The sequence below is a fragment of the Protopterus annectens genome, chromosome 1.part1 (assembly GCF_019279795.1).
Source record: "Protopterus annectens isolate FY-2018-M chromosome 1.part1, PAN1.0, whole genome shotgun sequence".
NCBI classification, from domain to species: Eukaryota; Metazoa; Chordata; order Ceratodontiformes; family Protopteridae; genus Protopterus; species Protopterus annectens.
This window is the reverse complement of record NC_056726.1, coordinates 1,132,113,162-1,132,132,170: the sequence shown is the minus strand read 5'-3', so window position 1 is coordinate 1,132,132,170 and position 19,009 is coordinate 1,132,113,162. Positions and strand designations below refer to the sequence as shown.

Genomic DNA, 19,009 nt, shown 5'->3' with positions numbered 1-19,009 from the left:
TAGGAGTGGAATCATCCACATCAGAATCAGAATAAGGAGGATACTCCTGCAAGTCTTCCAGAAGACTCAGAAGCCTCTGAACACTGTTCAAAACTCTCAAACTCAGGTTCCACCCTAGGCCTCTTATCAGGAGGGGCATAGAACCTCTAATCATAGTAATCAAATCTTCTGCCATTTTAAGCATATGTTTCTTAGGCACAGAACCTGAAGTGCTAGGAGAAGCCCCACTGAAGCTAAACTTGGCCTACCTCTCAAAGAAGTTTTGGAAACAGAAGGAGAGGCTCTAACTACCTTGGGAAGAGAGGGAAGAACAGTTACCTGAGAAGCCCCCTCAGCCTGGCCTACCTCCTGAGAAGGCACATCCTGAAACAGTAAAGTCTCTGCCTGAGACTCTAAAGAAACTCCTGGCAAAACCTCTGGCTCCACTGAGCCTTCTAAAGAACCGACGTCCGGGACTGCCGGTTCATCAACCCTAGGCTTCGCTGTTTTGTCCTTGCGCTTTTGGATGAAGCGGGCGTCGGAGCATCCGACGGCATTTTATAATTACAACGCTTCCCAAACACTAACCTGGCACAGTCTAACCTTCTCTTAATAGTGCGTTTGTTAAATCTAGCACAAGAGCGGCATCCAACAACGTCGTGCTCAGGCCCTAAACAAGGTATACACAAGGTATGGTAATCCCTATGAGGTATCTGTTTCCCACAAGAAATACAGTTATTCACTTTTTCTGACATCCGTTAAATACTGAGGCAAGAAAAACAAAATGTTCCCCAACGGGTACTTAGCCAACTTTGATTCGGTCTGAAACTCCGACTTCAGAAAATTTCAGAACGCCAACCTGCACTCGCAAAACTGCTTCTGCATCGGACCATGCGGCAAAAAAGACTGAGGATATGACGTCGGTCATGCGCATTAGTACCCTGACGTACTGACGTCAGTCTAATGCGCCCTGACCGACGTCAGCCATATACTTTGGTATTCGGGCCGACTGGACAGCGGACTACCCAATAGTTAGGACTGCAGCAATGTGGAATGAAGAACATCACACATATTCATTAGTTCAAACAATGCCATACTGTACTGCTGTAAAACATTTCTGCTCATGTTTTCATATTCACTTTCAACATCTAATAATATCTTACACATCTTACCATACTCTTAAAATTAAGAATAACTAAATTACCCCATTTATTAGATTTACATATCACTTCTTGGTGCCTTGCAGGTTACATTGGTACAAGACAAATAGTCTCAAATTAAATGTAGAAAATGCATCATAGTTCATTTTGGTAAAAAAAAATAGAATTTCACTTACCATATAGGTGACACACCCCTCCAGTCAGACATTGTTGGAAGGCATCGATACATTCTTGTTGATAATTCCATATTGTTTGACCATTTTGTCTCTGCAGTAGCTCTGAAAGCCTTGCATCTGGCTCATCTAATTTCTAAGGGTATCTCAACTAAATCCAAAGAAGTCTTAATTCCCCACTACTCCTATTGTATCAGACCCATTATTAAATACAATGCACCTTTAAGCATGCATTTGCCTACACATATCACACAAGTTGAGAGACCTCAGAAATTCATAACTATCAGTGGCCTTAAAAATCTTAGTTGTCAGATGAGACAGGCAGCACTCTTTCCTCACTCAGGCTCTTAGAGATTCTTCAATTAATATGTGTCTAGCCTCTTGAAGATCTCCTTGTCCAGCTCAGAACAAATGATTCCTCAAATACTCAGTTAAATCAGCTAAACATTCATCAGCAGACAAATAAGAAGCACTGGTGTGATAGTTTCACAATACAAAGTATCCCTCACATCTGGAACAAATATCTACTACATGTCAAGCAGAGTAGTAACTGTCAGGAAACCTGGATAACTGGATGGCCAACCACAAATTCTCTCATATTCTATCTTGTCTTGCCCTCCTTGAGGCTAGAGAGAACTTTTGAATATATTTTTAGGCTTGTTATGCTCTGCAAACAGATTGCCTAGTACTTACTTAAGAACCTATGATCTCTCTGTTTAGGCAGCCCATTCTAATTTTCTTAAATTATAACAATTTGGTTTTCTTGTGTGAGCAATAAATTCATTGGAAAGCATTTATTGATATGCTGCTTAAAAACCTTAATGGTTGGATTAAATACTGGGTAAATGAACTTACCAGACACTTTATTGTGGGGCATCTCAAGCCATTGATACCACCATGACCCAAGCTCATTGTCAATACCGTCTTCATAAAAATATAAGGACACATTTTGCAAGTTCCAATTTGAAGAGGTTTTATTTACAATGGTAAAACTATCTTCAGTATCTTCAGAAATATGCTCCAGTTTCAAATTAATCTTTCTACATAGCAAACAAAAATCAACATGAATGTGTTTTTTTTGTGACAAAAGTAGTGGGGACAAAATTAAGACCTCTCACTCACAATGAATATGTTTCATTACTGAAATAAAAAAAAAATCAGGCTGATACCTGTAGTCAAGTTTTTCATGCAAAAGGCCCAGCATTCCCATCCTCTCATTGCCTACCTCAAGCACCTCTTGAAGCTTATCTGAAAGAAAATCTAACTTCCACTGGTTGTTAATTAATTAGAGTGATCAAAGTGGCTTCATCTTTTAAACCATATTCAAATGAAACTGAGCTACTGATGCAGTGAAACAGTGGTAGTATTGTCAACTCAGAACAAGAAGTTCTCCAATTTGATTCTAGACTGGGGTGCCTTCTGTGTAGAGTCTGCATGTCTTTCCTGTGGGTTTCCTCTGAGTGCTCCAGTTTTTTTCCATGGTACAAAGAAATGCATCTAGAGCATTTCTCTCTGGGCCTTCGCTGAAAATTGGCTTCCTTCCAAGTTGGACTTTCCCGGTAAACAAATGATAATTATATAATACTGCTACTAATAGTTTTGACAGGAAATGCCATCAATCTGCATGCAGATAATTATGCTTGGCCTATTAGCCACAAACTCCCAAATGGCATTGATAACTAAATAGCATATTGTCATCTGAGTCACTCACTCATTCTGATTAAAATTTATCCTTGTTGCAACAAAAAGTATGTTTTCATGTCCCATGCACAAACGCTTGACATTTTTTACTCGATCAAGAAAAAAGTGTGTCTTTCACCCTTACTATCATTTTCAAGATATTTAGTATCACTTACAGAAGTTGTATTCATGATCATCAAATGTTATCAAAATATTTATTTATCCCTTTGTATAAATTGCAATCTGGTCTGCATCCAATGTTCCCATAAATGTATTTATTTATTTATTTACTTAGTTTGTCTTTGTTAACCAGGCTAGTCCATTTTCAGTGGAGACCCGAGGGGAAAAGCTCCACAACAAAAATAACAATAACAATAAACGATAACAGTAATAATAATAATAATAATAACAGTAACAATAACAGATAACAATAATAGAAGTTTACATGACTAGTAAGGTGAATTAAATAACTACCTGCATGCATGTCATAAATGAATTTGGGTAGACAGCAAGCATACTTTCATGTGGTAGTGGAAAAATTAACAGAGCATAAAATTGGCAAAAAGTAGAAGAGGAGTAGAACGGAAGAAAAAAGCTTTTATTCATATTTAATGACTGAACCGAGTCGGTAGAGAGGAGGAAATGGGAGGATAGATAGAAGGGCTGAAGTAGAGGGGTTGAGAGGAAAAGGTCAGGGAAGTCCAGAATTTGCATTTAAGTTACCTGGCACTTGCTCACTAAAGCAATTATATAAGTCAGCTCTAAAAAATTAAAAGCACTACACCCTCACAAACTCCCCTTGAGTACCTTGTTCCCCATTGGCCCTTTTTTTCAATTATAAAGGAATTCCCAATACTATTCTAGCATGTCCAAAGGTCAGTTGTCAATCTCCTCTCCGGTCCAGCTGGTGAATCTGGGAATCTTGAGGCAATGTTACAACTGCCTCATGTACACAGACAACCCTCTCCTCCTCCCAACAAATTCCAACACATGTGAGAGATGCAACCATATAGCCAAACTGGAGGCTAAGCTCTCTCAACTCAGTACTGGCGTAACCAGTCAGGAGGAGAAGGAAACCACACTCACTACAATTCCAGTCTCACATAGACCTACCACGACAACAAACCAAACACATAAACACACAAAACATACTCGGAGGCTCTAAATAAAAATCTGCCTAAGCAGCAGAGACCTCCAAAGCAGACACCCAAGCAACTGCTACCCCAAACAAAACACGTGCAACACATAGCTCACAAAGCCAGTGTGCAACAGTCACAGCCCTTAAGGCTAAACAACACATCTGATACACTTGTAATAGGTGACTCTATCGTCAGGCACACTGACGTCCCGCTCACCAGGCTGAACAAGGAGAAGGTCATGGTGAGCTGCCTGTCGGGCGCTAGGATCCGCCACATAACACAAGCACTCAGGTCACTCCAAGGCAAGTACAAATATGACTCAGTCATTGTCCATGCTGGTGTGAATGACCTGAGACATACCTCCCTGGGCTACATGAAAAGAGACATAGAGGAGCTCTCTGAGCATGTAGCCCAGGCCGGTATGACCCTGACCTTGAGTAGCATCTTACCCTCACCAAGAATGATGCCACAATATGAAGACAAGATGATCAATTTCAACAATTGGCTTAAGTGTTGGTGTCATTCAAAGGGGATCCAATGCCTGTCAGCCTGGGATGACATGCTCGACAAGCCACGATGCTTCGCTAGGGACGGCTTGCACCTGTCACCCCTGGGCTTCGGATATTGGCAAAGGCTCTTGCTACCCCATAGTGCCTTTTTAGGCAAGGCTCAAAGACAAACCCACCTCCATAGGTATCACAAGGGATAAGAAACTAAGAGTAATGCTAATCAACGCCAGAAGTCTAAACCTCAAGATGCACGCACTTCGAAACTCTCCTTAGCATGGAGAACATCGATATCTGTGCAGTAACAGAAACCTGGTTCAAGGCTCCGAGCACCCCAGCACTACCAGGTTATACCTCATACCATGCTTTTCGCCCCAAAACTTGGACCGAACCACAAAAGGAGGGGAGTATCAATATTTGTCAAAGATACCCACACCTCCAGGTTGGTGGCACAGCACGGCATCAGAGACTATCCATGTGCAACTAACTGTGGGTAAAACTGCCTTCCAGTTTATAGCCTGCTACAGACCACCCTCCCAAACACAGGAACCCCACTTGGCCTTCCTGAGAATACTGGGAAATATGAAGGTCTCTCCAAACACCATTATATTGGGCGACTTCAACTACCCAAACATAGACTGGGAGCATTACTCTAGCTCCAACACCCTGGCCCAAAGGTTCCTAGAATTTATAAACTCAAATGCTATGGAACAACTTGTTACCACTCCCACAAGAGGGGAAAACATACTGGACCTGATCATCACCAACATGGGGACACTATGCTCCAGACCAGAAGTGTATCCCTCACTGGTAAGATCAGACCATAAACTAATCTCACTGGATATTCACATCCCGACCCCACCCCCTGCCCAGAAAACCACAGTGAAAAACTTCTCTAAAGCAAATTTCACACGCCTCAAAACCGAGGCGAAATCCTTCAAAGCCCCCGGGCCTGTAGAAAATACGGCCCAGATCGCAGAATCCTTTGTAAACGCATTCTATGAACACCTTCAGGAATGCAGGGATCATGCAATCCCAAATAAAACCAAGACCCAATCCTCCAAAGGCAGACGTCCTGTCTGGTGGACCCCAGCCATAAACAAACTATACAATAGAAGGAGGAAGCTACTACATGATAGAGCAAAATCCCAAAAGGAAGGCATCTCTGATCAGTATTAGCAAAAACTACGGGCACTCATAAAATCGTCTAAGGCCAGCTTCGAGAGAAAAATTGCACAGGACACTAAGGATAATCACAAGGCTTTCTTTAGTTATGTTAGGAACCTGGGTGGGAATTCCCAGATATGCTCAGAATTAGTCCAAAATGACAAAAAATACACCGAGCCCACAGACATTGCCAACATCCTAGCTGACAGGTTCAGTGCAAACTTCTCCCCTCTCCCACCAAAAGGACAAATATCTATCCCAACAGAGTGCTGCCCGCTGACATCTCAGATGCTCAGGTAAGAGCCGCCTCTCCAAAGCAAAAACACAGCATCAATGGGACCAGATGGTGTCCCGGCTGCGCCCTACATGAACTCCAAGAAGAGCTAAACCCAAACATAAAACTACTGTTCAATCTTAGCCTTACTACAGGATATGTACCCAAAGAGTGGCGTACAGCAACAGTGGTCCCTCTCCACAAAGGTGGTGCCTCAACGGATCCTGGAAACTATCGCCCCATAAGCCTGACTAGCTTGGTCTGCAAAGCTATGGAAAGGATCATCATGGACCTCATAAATAAAGATATTGGGGACCTACAGACACTGGATCCTACCCAGTTTGGCTTTGTTAAGGGCAGATCCTGCCTCTTAAACCTGGTCGATTTCTTTGAAACAGTCACCAAGGCCATTGACGAGGGAAGGTGGTCCACACAGCCTACCTGGACCTCATAAAAAGCCTTCGATACAATACCCCACTGGCATTATAGATAAGCTCACCAGCTTAAATATAAACCCCTATGTCACTAGATGGGTTGCAAACTGGCTCAAGGACAGAACCCACATGGTTAGAATTGCTGGAGCCATGTCAGACTCCAAACCAGTTACAAGTGGCGTCCCACAAGGCTCAGTCCTGGGACCTCTCTTGTTCGGTATATATTTCTCGGCGGTACAAGCCAACACGGAAGGACTGTGGCTGACCAAGTTCGCAGATGACTGCAAACTGGGTGCCATAATCAACTCTCCAGCCGACACAAGCATCCTCCAAAAGGGCCTCATAGAAACAGACAACTGGTGCCAGAGCCATTGCCTCAAGCTAAACGCCAAAAAGTGTATAGTCATCCCCTTTGGCAAAAACAAAGTGCCCACAAATTACCACATAGGTGGTAATCCATTAAGTACAGAAGAAGTCATTAGGGACCTGGGGACCCAAGTTGATAGCAATCTCTCATTTGACAACCACGTGGCCAAAGTGGTTAGAAAACATTTTATATAGCCCACCTAATCATGAAGGGATTCACATCTAGATCAGGGAGGATATCGCCTCTTTACTCATCCCTCATCAGGCCCATAATTGAGTACAATGCCCCTTTTGGGATGTACCTTACCAGACACCTGCAGCAACTGGAAAGACCCCAAAAGTACCTCACCAAGAGGATCAAGGGGCTCAAACAGATGCCATATGCTGCCCGGTTAAAGAAACTCCAGCTCTACTCAGTGGCATACCGCCTGCTCAGAGGCGATCTGTGCCTGACGTATAAAGCCATGTCCAACCCGGAATTAATGGGCATGCTGCACCTCAGAAAATCCAAATCCCATCGAGCTACGCTCGAGAAACTTGAACCTCAGCACTGAAATAAATAGGACATGCTGGAGGGACAGATTCATAACCCAGAGGCTCCCTTCACTCTGGAATAAAATCCCAGTCCAGGTTAGGCAGAGTCCCACATTGACTCTCTTCAAGAGGAATCTTGATGAGTGGATGGGAGATCGTAGGTTTACCCCGGCTATCACTTCTGTGTCACTGTTAGACAGAGGCACAGTATACTAACCTCAAAAAAAGGCATAGCAAAATTAATTTAAAATGGGTGGCGAAAGCCAAACACACTCTGGCTAGGCTTATAAATGCCCTAGGGCAGATAGCCTAGTATGAACCTATGAACCTATAAGAAAGTGACAGAAAGCCAGGTATGAGAAGAGTGGGAGGGATTGTAGGTAGGGAATTAAAGATGGTATTACGTAGAGTACCGCTCAGCTGTAGAGCTTAAGGACTACAAAATTAGTAAAAAAGAGGGAGATATTAAAGTAAGGAGAGGAAAGATTGTTATGGTTATACAACTGAGAATTATAATATTCACTCATCAGCAAACAAGAAGGAGGCATATCAGTTTCCAAGTCCCTAGCAATAAGCTGTAAATCCAGCATCAAGTCAATAAAGACCTAGCCCTTGTCTGGCAAAAACGTAAAAACTACGTTAACCTTTTCTGGAACGTACCTTGCTATGACAGTCACACATCATGCAGATATTAATTAGATTACCACTAATAATTTCATTCTTATTTCAACAATATTTGTAGAGCATGAATCACATTGATTATGCTGCAATATCAGAAAAAAATAAACTTTTACTAAGTGTCTCTGTAATATTACACTCAGTTTTAACAGACCCTTTGGGGGGAAGTGTGCAGCCATGGTTACAACCCCTCTAAGCTCTGTTTCAACTGGGTTTCTCACTTGCATTGATAACAGACAGTGCCTACCTATAGTGAACAGGGGCAAAACGTAAAACAGCTATGTTTCTGCCTGCTGTCCATGCCTCTCATCTCTCCCACTGTTTTTTTTTTTTGGTAAATCACTAAAGATTACTGCCAATCTAAAATACCAGAATTAAAGTTTCATACTTCTTATGGCTTAAGGAATGCATGTACATGGAAAACCTGTTGTTCTATTAATTTTTCAGTGAATTAGAGCATTATTTAAATGTTGCCCTTTTTGACAGTCATCACAAAAATATTTACAATCTTTCAAAGGTATTAAAACAGTCTTAGCTTTTTTCCTCCTGTAACTGGTAGTACATGGAGCAGATACAGCTCCATGAGCTACAAAATATTATGACTGGTTCTCCAGTAATAACCCTTATTATGTGCTCTCAGCATGAATTTCAAGATTCACCTTTTATCATCCATTTCTCAAACACATAATAAGCTGATTATGATGATAGAAACTATCCTAATCCTCTATGTTAACATCATATTAAATTATCTCCTTTTGCAATTTAATAAATACAAATATAGTTTATGGAGAATATTTATTTATAAAAAGGTCACATATACAATGTTTCACTGCTTTCTAGCTGACTTTAAGAATATATGCTTTCTATTTCTAATTTCTTTCTTTTTTTTTTTCTGTTACTGCAGGTAATTGCATAAAATGTCCAGAGGATTACTGGTCAAATGCAGAGAAAGATTTCTGTATTGCAAAATACATTGAGTTCCTCTCATATGAAGATCCCCTGGGTACCTCACTAGCTGTGATTGCTGTTGTCTTCTCATTGATGCCTGTGGGGATTCTATGTATCTTCATCAAACATCATGATACACCAGTTGTCAAAGCAAATAACCGGGATGTCAGCTACTTTCTGCTTGTAACCCTTGTGCTATGTTTCTTGAGTGCATTAATATTTATCGGTCTTCCAATTAATGAAACGTGTGTTTTCAGACAACCTGCTTTTGGCATATTATTTTCTATTTGTGTCTCTGCAGTACTGGCCAAGACCATTACTGTAGTGATTGCATTTAATGCAACAAAACCAGGAAGCCGAATGAAGAACTTGCTTGGGTCAAAGATATCATTTTTTATAATACTTTGTTGCTTTGTATTCCAGTTTATTATATGCATTGTGTGGATATCTGTTTCTCCACCCTTCTCCGAGACTGACAAAAAGCTTCCAGAGAAAAGAGTGATTCAGTGTAATGAGGGTTCAGCATTCATGTTCTATTGCATGCTGGGATATTTAGGTATATTAGCAACTGTAACCCTTATAATAGCTTTTCTTGCCAGAAACCTGCCTGATAGCTTCAATGAGGCTAAATTTATCACATTTAGCATGATTGTTTTTGTAAGTGTTTGGCTGACATTCATTCCAGCTTATATCAGCACAAAGGGAAAATACATGGTTGCTGTTGAGATTTTTGCAATCCTCTCATCTGGCACTGGATTGTTATTCTGTATTTTTTCACCAAAGTGCTATATTGTTCTACTGAGACCAGATATGAACACAAGAGGATACATCACAAGGCAGCAAAGCAATGTAACCAAATTATAATATAGATATCAGAAATATGGACCAAAATATGTTGAAATGCTAGTAGTAATTAAATGTTATGGGAAGCTTTTAACTTGGAGCAAGTTGCAAAATTATCAAAGATGTTGCAATATATGCATGTGATTTTGCAGGAAAGAGGCATTTGTCAAGAATACTGTATTATCATAGGGGAGTTGTAGGCTGATTTAGTTTGATGCACATATGTTCTGCCTAGTTCACACAAGCACACGTTATAATGATTTAGGAGTTATTGTGATACTACAATGACTTTTAAGGAGTATATTATTTAAATGTTCTAGAAAGAAAGAATACAAGTTGATGCCTTATTAAAACATGTCTCCAACAGGAACCTAATGATAATGTTACTTCTTTTCATATCTTATTAGAACATTTTTTGGCTATAAGAAGTGCTTTGTATGAAGAAAGGCAGTATCATTTGGGTCTCTGCTCACTATACTACAAGTGACTAACAGGAGATTTGATTTTTTGTTTATTGGGTATTTGGGGATGATTTTAATTCAAATATGTAAGTTTAAAAAGATCCAATCATACATTGAATTGTATTAGATAATGAGCTTACAAAATCAGGGATCCCCACTGGAAGCGTCACGTTCCAGACAGGGGTTTTAATGGACAGGTAATAATACACCTACTTATTAATGAGGTAGGCCACTAAACAGACAGTCCCTTTTCAGGGGTGACTGATGGATGAGGAAATTAAACCTGTAGCACAGAAACTGTGGATTGTAACCTTAACCTCTGCATTAACTCTCACCAGGCGAAGAGGTGAAAAAATCAGAATGCGCAATCGGCCGTGAAATAAGGTATCAGGAATGCAACTGCCTTAGGAGCTGCAATGTGGAGATTAGATAGGGGAGATGAAAGCAGAACTCAGTATCTACTGAGTAGCACTAGTTGCTTCAAAGACTAGCATTTAATTTTCTGTTGCTAACTGAGGTTCTTAACTGGAGCTACTGAGCAGCAAATAAATAAATGGCATCTAACACAAGTGACTATGGCAGCAGTTACAATGACATGCCTTTGTTTTTTCAAATCGTAGACCAGCGCTTTGGGAAAGTCTTGGTTAGCAAGCAGGAAAATAAGTAAAATAAATACAAGCTTCTAATGCAAGTATCTGTAGCAACAGTTAAAGGTGGATGACATAATGGTTAAGGTGCTTACCTTACAGATACAAAGTGCAGGGTTTGATTCTCACATGGGGTAACTGGCTAGACTTCAAATGACCCCAAAGGGCAGTTAGCCTAGTATTAATCCATGAACCTACAGATCTCTGGTTAGCAGGTATGGAAATAAGTAAAGGAACATCTGAGGGTTGGTTCATTTTAAAAGTTCCCAGGTATGACATAGCAATGATTTGTTCTTAGCATAGAACAGATGTCAAGAAATTTCAACTCTTTGAAACAGTTCATCACAAGACTAATCTTGAAAAAATGAAGTTAAATTTTTATTTTATGAACCCTTCCAATCAAAGAAACCTAGCAAATAGAACAAAGAAAATTATTAAATCTAATGAAATAAAAGAACTTTACATTCCAGGCACAAAGAAAAATGCTACAGCTTTATTTTGGAGGCATTTAAAGTATATTTCAATACACTAAACTTATTAAATTCAGAAATATCAACAACTAAAAAAGAAAAATATTCCTTAGTAAATATATTGGTAAGAAACTAATTCAAGAGCAAATAGAGCTTCTACATAAACCAATCACAATGACTAAAATGAAGTCACAAATTAATAAACCGAAATCATTTAAAGCTCCAGGGATTTATAACTTATTACCAGAAATGTATGAATTATTTACAGGGAAAGCCTTAGCTTTGTTATTAAAAGCCTATACTGTAGTTAAAGAAAACACAAATATACCCCTTTCATGGAAATGTTCTCTGATATCTGCAATTTTAAAATCTGGTAAAGATGAAAAATTATATTCTTCTTATTGGTCTATATGCTTGTTAAATGTAGATTTTAAAATGTTTATGTCAGTATATGCTAATAGAATAAAACACTTTCTGCCTCTTTTAATACATGAAGATCAAGCAGGTTTCATAGAAGGGAGAAATACATATGACAATATTAAAACAATTCTAACTTTAATTGATCATATTAAATTTCAGCACTAAGATCTGACCATTGTCAGTTTAGAAATTAACAATGCCTTTTATTCAGTGAACTGGCCCTGGGATTCATCAAGCCTTGCACGATGTGCAGGAATAGTGCAGGAGCTGCTGCACGCAATATGTCCGCAGAGCGATTCAACAAAGAGCTCCCAGGATGTGCATGAGTGCTCCTACACTATTCCTGTATGGACACCACTGCCTTATGCTAATTATCCCATTTTCTGGTGAAAACCATGCAAATAAAGTGAATTAGCAATCCACCAAGCAGGAAGGTGTTCGTGCAGGAATAGTGTAACCTGCAAAAATATATTCAGTTACTAGCTGAATACATTTCTGCAAATAAGAAAACGGAGGCATGACAGCCTCAAATAAAGTATGTATTCCATTTATTAGGCATGCCAATGGCCAAATATATGGCCATTGGCATGAAAAATAGTTTACATTTTGTAAAATAAAAAAATGTTTTTGTCTGATCTCGGCCGTTTAAGCATAGGGCAGTGACACACAAATGGGATTCTGCCAAAAATAAATAAAAGGGGAAAAATCAATTTTCAGAGAAATCTGCATTTTGTCATTATAGTCAATGGCATAAAGAATGAAAACAATACCAGGGAATAGTGGTTGCTAAGGGGAAAGGCTCAGTGTAAGTGTAGTAACTCAGGAGTAAGGCAGTGGTGTATGCAAATGAGGGGATTTATACTGAATCACAAATTTCTTCTAAGTGTCAGACTGCACCTAACCATTTAGGTGCTCTAACCCCACGGAGTAGACAGGAGGAGCGCTAACATGAAAAGGGGGTGTGTTATGCTTGCTGTACACACATTGGAGCTCAGTGGCCTGTGTTTGCCCTTAACTAAGTACAGCTAAGGCAGGGGGTGTGTCTGAGACTGTATTTTCCTATTCTATGAAATACACAGCGTGTTTGCATCTAGGGAGTGCCAGTTCTGCTTAAAAGTGTTTACTTTAGCTAAACAGGTGTGTGCGGTATGCACCAGGCCTAAAACAAAAACAAAAATACAAAAAACAAAAAAACAGGAGATAGCAAAACTGTTTACAATTGAGGACAGGGAATGTGCAGCACGCATCAGAGATTAAACGGGGAGGAACTGGGAAAGGGAAACTGCAGAAGGAAGGCAATCAAGTAGAACTACCATAGCTGGCAGGAGGAATGTATCAGAATAAGCCAATTACAGAGGCAGCAGCCCAGCACACTACTATAAACTATGCAAACACCTTTCAGTCTGGCTTTTCTCACAAACTCTACACCAAGATGTACACATTTGGAGGAATTTTAAACTGACAAATCTAACAAAACATGTTAGGGACTGCTGCTGTTCTGATCTATCAGTATGTGCTAGAGACTGAGGGTGGTGAGGAGGAAAATGCTGACAACCAACTCAGATCTAGGAGGAGGAGAGGAGTGTTCAGACCCAGGACAACCTACCAGGGGCTACATGAGCTGGAGATAGTGGAGCAATACAGGATGGACAGAGCCAAACTTCAGCAACTGCCAGCCTCGCCTCAGAGCCAGAACCAACTGAGGGGAACCCATCCTGGTGGATACCTACGTATGTGTAGCCTTAAGAATACTAGCTACAGGTACTTTCCAAAGACCAACTGGGGATATCATGAGGGTCTCACAGGCATCTGCGTCCAGAATACTCCACCAGTTCCTGGATGCCATGTAACCACATGCTGCTGAGCACATTCACCTCACCAGAACCCGTGAGGAGAGGATCAGCAATATGCATCTCTTCCACTGTGTAGCAGATTACCCAGAGGTACTGGGTACCATAGACTGCACACACATCCACATCAAAGCACCACCTGGTGACCAGGGTAGGGTCTACCAAAACTGCAATGGGTTACTCTCCATCAAGTGCCAGGTTGTGTTTGATGCCCAGTGCATTATCATGAACATGTGTGCTGGTAGCCCTGGAAGCTAGCACGACTCCCACATCTGGCATTCATCACAGCTGTACAGTGAGTTTGCCAGTGGGGACATCCCATATTACCAGCTGGTGGGGGATGCTAGCTATGCACTAGAACCATGGATGATGACACCCATCAGAAGTACACACACACTCACACAAGAATGCCATAATGAGGCACACGCACAAACCAGGATCATTATAGAGCAGTGGCGGCTGGTGACTTCAAATCACAGGGGGGCTGCAGGAGACACTGAATGGGCGGGGTCAAAGGGAAGGGGTGTGGTCAACCATAAAGGGGAGGAGCTATGCACAAAACCACAAAAAAACTAACTTTAATTAAATACGCTGCCCTGGGTGGCAAACCATCATTATGAAAGTCCAATCAAGACAAAAATAAGTGTAGAAGAATAAAAATATTTCAATGCATTGGCTGCATGACAGCTTACTTAATATCTAGATGGAAACAAAAGGTTGTGAGGCATGAAAAATAAATTACTTTTAAATACATTACTGGAATGCCAGTCAAAATCAAGTATAAGAAAACCAGAAGCACTCAACTCAAACTACTTCTCCTTGCACTGCAGTTCTAATTATAATATATTCAGCTTTATTAAAGTACCAAGCAACATGCTGAAAGTAGAAATCTATGTGATGCCCCACTTGTAAAAATGTTTCTTATCCAAAAAGACCTGCTGCCTGACAACGCTTCATGGGGAAAACATGATAAAAGTAAAAATGAAAAGCAAACAAGAAACAAGCTCAAGATACATTGCTTAAAGGATTACTGTACAGGTTATGGACCACACATGATTGGCATTCTGTTTAGTTTACGGGTAAAGCCTGTAGAGATGACTGGAAGTCTCCAACAAGTGTAATGAGCTTTTAAAATAATGGAATCCTGTCCTTTAATACCCAAGGCTTATACATTATCTAGTCAAGTATTCTCTGCATGGCAACAACAGAAAGGCTTTCAATGTTGGCAATTCTTTAACAGTATGCTTATTAAAGCTTACTTGCATCTTACGATGTCAGACAAGCTTACCTTATGGTCATTAAAGCATTGCTACTTAAACACAGAGCAACAGGCACTTTGAGTAATAAGCATAAATCAACAGTACAAAAATATGACAGAAACCAGACCATTCTGCAAAATCAAGGACAGATGAAAAGCCACTGTAGTACTTATGCAGTGTGTCCTCCCCATCCAAGGTAGATACAACTACTCCTTGCCTTGCTTGGACACATCCAGAGTCACTACATGGGGAGTGGGGTGCAACAAGCATGTCACAATTTGAAATCTCTCTGGCTGACTGTGATGGCCCTGACACATTTGTCATACCTCTCAACTTCAAGAGCAAGAAATCTGGACAAAGCCATACACAGAAGTGGGACAAAGGCACAACAAGAAGGACAATTTTTAAATATTGCTCTAATAAACTTAGAAAGATAATAGAATAGGTCTTGCATTAGTATGAATTTTCTGAAGGGTATAAAATCTGAAACTCAAATGTCTGTCATTTTCTAACTTCAGTCTTTAGTGATTTGTCACTAATTTGCCAAAAACACAATTTTATGAAAAATGGACCAAAAATGTGATGCAAAAATATAAAATAGACACACAATACAGCTTCTACCTGTCAAAGAAGGGACACTTTAATATTAGTACTGCTACCTTGAGCAGCTGACAAAATAAAAGAATCTACATGCATTTCAAGTAATCTATAACTTTGATTATTACAGTTATTTCTTAATTGTAAACCCTCCATGTTTTCTTCCAAAATTGCTATTTTGGAGGGATTATTAGGGGAAGAGCAACATTTTGAGCCAAAAATTGGGGACAGTTGAGAGGTTGGCTATGCCTAATTCTATAAAGCAATTTATTTGCATGTACCTCTCAACCTGTTAATGCAGTAAATCTGAACAAGGCCAAATATATTGGGGGCACATATAAACAGTACTAAAAATTGCTCTTGTATAAATTGAGACAGTTGATAGAACGGCTCTTACTTTAACATGCATTTTTATGAAGGTTATGAAGTCTGAAACTTATTATTTAGTGACTTCTGGCAAATCATTTAGGAATTAAAACTACAAATTTTATGAACAACAAACCAAAAATAAGAAGCAAAAATCTATTCATTCTTTGAAAATCTGGACAGTTGGGAGGTATAGTTCAGCTGGGCCTGTCTGAGTTTGCTGCCCTTCCCCCCCCTGACAAAATAATGGTTGAAGTGGAGCCTCTGCAGCCATTCCAATTAACCATTACTTGGCTATTTCACTCCATTTACCATAAACACTAATGTGCATACTGCTTTACTTCAATGATTGGACTTCATTTGAAAGTTTTATTTTGTATTTTACAGCACAAACATTAAGTAATCTGTTAAACAAAGCAATGCAGTCTCACAATGAAAACTTAGCATTAAAACTTCTCTGCCCTTGAAACTCACATTCATTGAAACCCACATTCAAAGAAAATACATTTTGCCAGTGGCAGATAAAGATTAATTTTGGGCTGTTTTCAATCATTCGCCCCTTGCATATGAAACATACATGTGCTCTTTGATACACCTTCCTCATTGTACTAAAATTATATTCGTTGTACAATACAGTACACTTGTTAGAGGGTGTTTTAAATTTGTTTTGAACATTTTTCCAGTAAGCAATGAAACAAAACATATGCACCCATAATGGCAAAACTGCCCAGTTGAGAACATTTATCATAAAAAGTCTACTCAGACTTCCACAGTCCACCATTATTAGTAAATATACACAATTCTACAGTCCACCATTATTAGTAAATATGCACAATTCCACAGTCCACCATTATTAGTAAATATGCACAATTCTACAGTCCACCATTATCAGTAAATATGCACAATTCTACAGTGCACCTTTATCAGTAAATATGCACAATTCTACAGTCCATATTCAGTGAATTCAGTTCTTGCCATAGCTGTCAACCTTAGCACAAAAACCTGGACGAAGCCAATAATGGGGGAATACAGTCCCAAAAATAGGGACAAATTTAAAATATTCATCTTATAAACTTAGAAAATTGCTAGAAAAAAAGGTTGTGCTACTATGTATTCTGAAGAACATGAAGTTTGAAATTCAAATGCCGGTCAATTCTACTGCGGACAGAACAAAAACAATTTTCAGCAGAGACGAGGATTAATACTGCAGACACGTCTTTGTAAAATGGCAGGGCATCAGAGCAAATCCACACAAACACAGGCAGGAGATGCAGACTCCAAACAGAAGCCACCCCAACCAAGAATCAAACCAGAAAACCTATAGCTGTGAGGCAACAATACTACCACCGCACCATCAATTATGCAAGGAATTAAACATTCAGAAACCTGAAGTCTGAAATTCAAATGCCTGTCAATTTTACTGCGGACAGAACAAAACCAATTTTCAGCAGGGATTAAAACTGCAGACACGTCTTTGTAAAATGGCAGGGCACCAGAGCAAATCCACACAAACACATGGAGGAGATGCAGACTCCACACAGAAGCCACCCCAACCAAGAATCAAACCAGAAAACCTATAGCTGTGAGGCAACAATACTACCACTGCACCATCAAATCTGCAAGGAATCAAACATTCAGAAACCTGAAGTCTGAAATTCAAATGCCTGTCAATTTTACTGCGGACAGAACAAAACAATTTTCAGCAGAGATGCAGGGATTAATACTGCAGACACGTCTTTGCAAAATGGCAGGGCACCAGAGCAAATCCACACAAATACAGGGAGGAGATGCAGACAGAAGCCACCCCAACCAAGAATCAAACCAGAAAACCTATAGTTGTGAGGTAACAATACTATCACTGCACCATCAATTATACAAGGAATTAAACATTCAGAAACCTGAAGTCTGAAATTCAAATGCCTGTCAATTTTACTGCGGACAGAACAAAAACAATTTTCAGCAGAGACGAGGGATTAAAACTGCAGACACATCTTTGTAAAATGGCAGGGCACCAGAGCAAATCCACACAAACACAGGCAGGAGATGCAGACTCCAAACAGAAGCCACCCCAACCAAGAATCAAACCAGAAAACCTATAGCTGTGAGGCAACAATACTACCACCGCACCATCAATTATGCAAGGAATTAAACATTCAGAAACCTGAAGTCTGAAATTCAAATGCCTGTCAATTTTACTGCGGACAGAACAAAACCAATTTTCAGCAGGGATTAAAACTGCAGACACGTCTTTGTAAAATGGCAGGGCACCAGAGCAAATCCACACAAACACATGGAGGAGATGCAGACTCCACACAGAAGCCACCCCAACCAAGAATCAAACCAGAAAACCTATAGCTGTGAGGCAACAATACTACCACTGCACCATCAAATCTGCAAGGAATTAAACATTCAGAAACCTGAAGTCTGAAATTCAAATGCCTGTCAAATTTACTGCGGACACAACAAAACAATTTTCAGCAGAGACGAGGGATTAAAACTGCAGACACATCTTTGTAAAATGGCAGGGCACCAGAGCAAATCCACACAAACACAGGCAGGAGATGCAGACTCCACACAGAAGCCACCCCAACCAAGAATCAAACCAGAAAACCTATAGCTGTGAGGCAACAATACTACCACTGCACCATCAAATCTGCAAGGAATTAAACATTCAGAAACCTGAAGTCTGAAATTCAAATGCCTGTCAAATTTACTGCGGACAGAACAAAAACAATTTTCAGCAGAGACAGGGATTAAAACTGCAGACACATCTTTGTAAAATGGCAGGGCACCAGAGCAAATCCACACAAACACAGGCAGGAGATGCAGACTCCACACAGAAGCCACCCCAACCAAGAATCAAACCAGAAAACCTATAGCTGTGAGGCAACAATACTACCACTGCACCATCAAATCTGCAAGGAATTAAACATTCAGAAACCTGAAGTCTGAAATTCAAATGCCTGTCAAATTTACTGCGGACAGAACAAAAACAATTTTCAGCAGAGACGAGGGATTAAAACTGCAGACACATCTTTGTAAAATGGCAGGGCACCAG

At 40.1% G+C, this 19,009-nt stretch overlaps 1 protein-coding gene across 1 annotated transcript in view; it reads left to right on the top strand.

The window, feature by feature from the left end:
- LOC122815710 (vomeronasal type-2 receptor 26-like) overlaps positions 1–9,902 on the top strand; it is a 104,561-nt gene extending 94,659 nt beyond the window's left edge. The window contains exon 5 of the mRNA XM_044088447.1: positions 8,995–9,902. Coding sequence (XP_043944382.1) covers positions 8,995–9,902 — 908 coding nt within the window. The remainder of the gene's footprint in view (positions 1–8,994) is intronic.
- Positions 9,903–19,009: the final 9,107 nt, after the last annotated feature.